This window comes from Ammospiza caudacuta, chromosome 2 (genome assembly GCF_027887145.1).
Source record: "Ammospiza caudacuta isolate bAmmCau1 chromosome 2, bAmmCau1.pri, whole genome shotgun sequence".
NCBI lineage: Eukaryota > Metazoa > Chordata > Aves > Passeriformes > Passerellidae > Ammospiza > Ammospiza caudacuta.
Window position 1 is genome coordinate 46899810 of NC_080594.1, and position 5311 is coordinate 46905120.

The 5311-nt window shown below is 44.7% G+C and overlaps 1 protein-coding gene across 1 annotated transcript; it reads right to left on the reverse strand.

Moving 5' to 3' along the window:
* Window positions 1-218: 218 nt before the first annotated feature.
* On the reverse strand, window positions 219-1910 carry LOC131572402 (vitelline membrane outer layer protein 1-like). The gene is made up of 3 exons (XM_058825574.1): window positions 1743-1910; window positions 1191-1288; window positions 219-504 (listed from the first exon to the last, which is right to left on the reverse strand). The coding sequence occupies exons 1-3, from the start codon at window positions 1908-1910 to the stop codon at window positions 219-221; spliced, it is 552 nt and encodes a 183-aa protein (XP_058681557.1).
* Between the last annotated feature and the right edge of the window lie 3401 nt (window positions 1911-5311).

Below are 5311 nucleotides of genomic sequence, written 5' to 3' on the forward strand. Positions count from 1 at the left end.
CAATATACCAGCAGTACATGATGCAATGATTTGGCTATGCTAACTTAGCAGTAGCTGTAAAAGTCATCATCATCTAAGGCATTGGCCAGAACAGCAAGATGCAAGCAGTCAAAACATCATGGGCACGTCCCAGGATAAAGCTAGAGCAAAGCCTTTCTGACACTTCACTTGCTGTGGGATATGGGATGTGTAGGCAGCGAGGAACTGGGAGGAAGTGCTCATTTGTAGCAGAAGAACTTCACATCATTGAGTGCTGTGTCATCCTGAAGTCCCTGTGGGGGCTCTACCTTGGTCTGGAGACCACAGATCTTGCAGCTGTTGGTCCATGGGCCAAAGCTGCCCCATGAGAGTCCATCACCAACCAGCACAGCTTCGTCTGAGCATCTGAACTGGATGTTGTTGGCTACTGTGTCATCACCTGCTCCTTGGGACTTCTCTGTTCTCAGTGAAAAGGAGATCAGGTAGCCTCCAGGGCAAACTTGGAAGCTTGTCCAGGAACCCCACCTGACAAAAAGCAAATGGAAAAATGTCTGGGTTCTGTGAGCTGCTGGGAAATGATCATTCTGCTTGTCATGCTGCTCAGAAGCTTAACACTTCTCTGACACAGCATCCTGCTGCAGTCTGGGGCCCCTTAGTTTCTAATTTTCTTTTCCTTGCCTTCCAAAGATGTACTTTTCATTGATATCTCATCAGAAAAACACCAGGAAGCCTGAGATTGGATATTTATGGTTCTGGTGGAAACTCTGAGGGCAGCCTGAGTGTAGGTTTTATGATGCATCCCTGATATGTGTGACGGGTACTCAGCAGGCAGCCAGGAGAGCAGCCAGAGGTGCAGCACTGTTCCCTGCAGCACGGCCAGGGCTTGGACCTCGCAGTTTCTAAATGCGTGCTTAGAAACTCTTCCAAAGAAAGACTCTGACCCTGGTGTTCACCGTGCTCTGCAGTGAAATCCAAGGGCAAACAAAATGTAGTAAAGTTACGTTACTTTAACTTAAGTTAAAGTTATTAAACCCTGTTTAATAACCCTCAAAATTAATGAAAACAACCCCTAACCACTTGTTTTAATTCACTACACTACAGCACTATGAATACAGCAAGTTAGAGAGAAGAGACCCCTACAAATGATCACAGCCATGGGTGGTTTGTGAGCTGGGGATGACAAACAGGAGAGAAACCACAGTGTCACTTACGCCCCCACCAAGGACTCAATGGTGATTGAGTCATCCTGACAATGCAGGTGTATGCCATTCAGAGCCGTGTCATCACTTCCAAACTGGTCAGGCTCCACCTGCAATGGAAGTCACACAGGGACAGAGGTAAAGGCAAGGGGAAAAGGACCCAGGAAAAGTCCTTTACATACCTGTTGTAAACAGTCCCACCTCCTTTCTGTAATGGGAAAGAGAAAATGTCTTGGGAAGCACATTGGAAAAGACAGCTGTCACTGGGAAACCACTTAACCCTTGTAACATGTTCTTTGTGTTTTCTATTTCTGACTCAACAGGTAAGGCAGAGTCTCAGGAGAGACACTGGTGGTGGATGCTTCTCTCCCAGAATCCAGATTTTCTCACCCACATGACTTCTCCCTGCAACATCAGCCACATGCAGACTTTTTGGTGTAGCTACAGTGGCAACATTTGCCAGGAGACTCATAGCTTTATGTACAGAACATCATACTCAAGAAGAGGAAAAATCTGCAGAAAATCCTTAGGGACAGGGAGGGTAGGGAATGGAGAGAATTTTACCTTCAGTGCAAATCCATTGGCATAGCCATGATGGCAGAACTGCTGGCTGCCCCACTTGCCCCCGTGGCCCCCGTTGGGCACAGAGAGGACAGAGGTGTAACCACGCACCCCTGAGCCTGGGGGGCACAGGAGGAGCAGCAGGAGGGTGGCTGGCATGAGGAACTTCATCTCTTGTGCTCTGCTTCTGCTGAAGGAGAGCTGGTGTATGGCCTGGGGAATTTGTACCCTCCCAAGGCTGCTTGCCTTTCCCTAGCAGCCCATTGACAAACACCACTGGAACAATAATTTCCAGCCAGGCATGGCACAGCACTTGCTGACCTTCTCACAGTGCCCATGAGGAGATCCTCTGGGAGCTCAGCAGCTGACATGCAGCAGATCCTGTGGCCATAGGTCTATCCCCCGCCACTGAAGGGCTTTGGGAGCACCTGTGTGCTCCCTACTGTAGAAGCTTAATATTGATTTCTGCTTCTGGCTATGCAGATATTTGGCCATGGGAGTGTTTGTCTTCTGAGAGTAACTGCCATAACCATTTTACCTCTTGCTATTTGGCAAGGAACTTCAGACTAGACGAAGAAATATAAGGGATGTGGCCTGGAACAAGAGTAAGTAAACTCAAGGCCCGTGACTCCCAAAACCTTCTGCTGAATAGGATTCCTGGGAATCTAAACAAATTAGGTAATTTATGGTTTTAATATCCTTCTTTTCAACAGCCTTTTTAATCTCAAAAACCCTGTATGCTTTGCTTTTGCAGCAAGCTTAGCCAAAGTCAGATATGCTGGGATGCCCACTGTGGTTCTCAGGGCTAAGTGCCACTGGGGAAAAGTAGAAAGGTGAAAAGGTGACACTGAGCCTGAGGGCACCATCTTAGAGAATGTCACAATGCAGAGAGAGGGGAATTCAAAACCCTGAAGCTGAGATTCCCTTAACACAGAGTTAGCCAATGCTTCAGAGGGCCCTTGGCTGGTCTTGCAGCATCTGGCAGAAGCTTTCACTCAGATCATTAGGCAAAGAAGAGAGAGTACATTTTAGAGAAGTATCTTGATCCTCAGGATGTTAAAGCAAGATGAGGTGCCAAATCTTGAACCAACAGAAGATAAAGAATTTCCCTCTTCTAAGTTTCTCTTCCAATCCCTGTTCTGCTCCATCTATTCCTGTCCCACTAAAGGGCGATGCTGCTTTTCCCATTTTTGACTCTGCATTCCTCTTACACTTGTCAGTGGTCTGTATAGTTGGCAATATATGAAAATTAAGATGATGGGAAGTTGGACGATCCTTTTAGTGAAAGGCACTGAGAGAGCACAGCACGTGATGAAAGCACAACCCATTTTCCTTTCTAAACCAGAACTTTCGTTTTACTTCTCCAAAGGGATGTCAAAGTCCAGAGGAGATGTGTTTTCTCCCACAAGGACTGTGCAATCACATCTGGCAAACCAAGTGTGTTTGTTTAGGCAGGGTCACACAGTGGTAGCTGAGGACACTCAGACCTGCCCTTGGCAGCAAATGGATGGAAAGGAGCAGAAGGAGTCAGAAAGAAATGGCTGGGACCTGGCTGGGAAATGGCTACAAAAGGAGCAGGATTCCCTCCCATTTCTCCTTTGCTGGCCCTAAACCACCACCTTTGATCACTTCACCTCTAGCAGCAGTGATGCAGGTCCACAGCCTGGCAGGACCCATCTTCCCTCTCAGACTCTGCTCAAATCATAAGATTCCTGCCTTTTCCCATTGCCAGAGGAGGATCCTGGGGCACAGTGAGCCCGCAGTGCGCAGGGGAGCAGGACAAGGCAGGAGGTGAGGGCACCTTCAGGAATTTGGCCATGAGAAATGACTCCTGTGCAGAATTCACAGAACCAGGAGAAAACTGAAGCTCAAGAGGAGAACTATTAGAGAACTATTAGTCCAAGACCTGGAAAGGATCATTTTCCCAAACAGCTGGTGACCTGGGCTGCCAAATGTGAGATGCCTTGATTTCACAGTAGATGGCTTAGACAGCACTTAACACGTGCAGAGCAGACACTGATTTTGCTACCACTTAAGAGTGCCAATTTTGCTTGGGTGCCTCAGCCAGTTTCCAAAGATCAGCTTACACAGACTACCAAAATCAAAAAAAGCCTACAATGGTGAGATCCAGATCTCTTACTGACACACTCACCCTGCTTTCTTGATCCCTCTCCTGTATTTTAATATCCTTGAAAATGTCACAACAGTTTTAAAGAAAATTGGAAAACTGATGAATTTGATTAATGAAACATGACTACAGCAAAATGATGATGATACAGGGTATTTCATCCTTTCATTATTCATCCAGCTTAATACACTTATTTTTGCAGGCAGAGGAGCATAAAAATTTTGCCACTACTTTTCAACTTTTATAAAAACTTCTATTTTTTTTCATAAACAGATTAATATAATACTAATCAGTATATTGATTTTATAAAATTATTATTGTGATGTTATGACTTGTTTAAAATCAATATGGAACATGGGAAAAAATTGTCTATAACATATAGAAACATATACCATACATGATTTGCTTATTTTATGATTTTATTGAAAAAATTATTTATTAGCTGCTCTTGAAAATTCATTAATTTCTGATTTTTACACCTGAAAATACCACACACTTAACAATACAAACTTCATTTGGCAGTGTAGTGTTGTCTTTCTCATATCTTAGTTTCTCATATTCATGTAAACCTGCTGCTGCACAAAGGATGGAGATCATTTGAGATGTTGGACTCTTTTGAGTGAGCTGTAGGAAGGGTTGAAGGCAGCAGGTGCCCAGGAACTCCAAATAGGAGGGGTAGTAAACAGTATTCCCTAAAAGAGAAGTCAATAAATTCAGGGTGATGGTTTTGACTGAATGACTGTGTGCTTCTGCGTGCTCTGGGCCATTTTACACTCCTCCCACACTGCTACCAAGGCACTGGTTACCACCCATCAGCTCTCAGTAGCCACATTCCTCATCATCTCTAATGCCAAAGCTGACCATTGCAACTGGGTAGAAATCCACTGTAAATCACACAGCCTGGCTCTGCCAACCCTTCCTCACCTGCAGCCTGGGATGCAGATAAGACACTGCACAGCCAACTGCATCCTGCAAAAGACACACTATCTCATGGAAATGGTACACCAGCAAACCCAGGAATCACACCCAGTGCCAAAAAACATAAAAAGGCAATAAAGAATCTATTCTATTCCATGGAAATATGAATTAGCAAAGGCTTGCATTATTTAGAAAGAAGAGGTGAGATTCTGAGGGAACACAGACATCAGTGCAGATGTCTCCATCTGAAATAATTGCAGTTTGCTCCCTTCATAGCTGCTGAGAGACAACATGATGACAATAGAGAGGAGCAGATATCTTCACATGAACCTCTCTCTGAAATCATCTGTTCATCACCACTGACTACAGTGAAGCATGATCCCATCTGAACTAGTCTTATAACCTCAGACTCTGTTTAGGATTTTGCAGGCTAAAAACAGTAGTGCTGAAGGAGAATTAGTTTTCAGTACTATGGGTAAATGTTTAAGAGAAAATGAGTAATCAAATTATCTGCTATCTGGTCCTC

Bases quoted from the DNA above. Each gene is read 5' to 3' on its own strand.
- LOC131572402 (XM_058825574.1), bottom strand. From the start codon at position 1,910: ATGAAGTTCCTCATGCCAGCCACCCTCCTGCTGCTCCTCCTGTGCCCC. The intron at 1,289-1,742 runs GTAAAATTCTCT...CTTCCATTGCAG, and splicing joins CCAATGGATTTGCACTGAAG to GTGGAGCCTGACCAGTTTGG. The intron at 505-1,190 runs GTAAGTGACACT...GCTTTTTGTCAG, and splicing joins ATTGAGTCCTTGGTGGGGGC to GTGGGGTTCCTGGACAAGCT.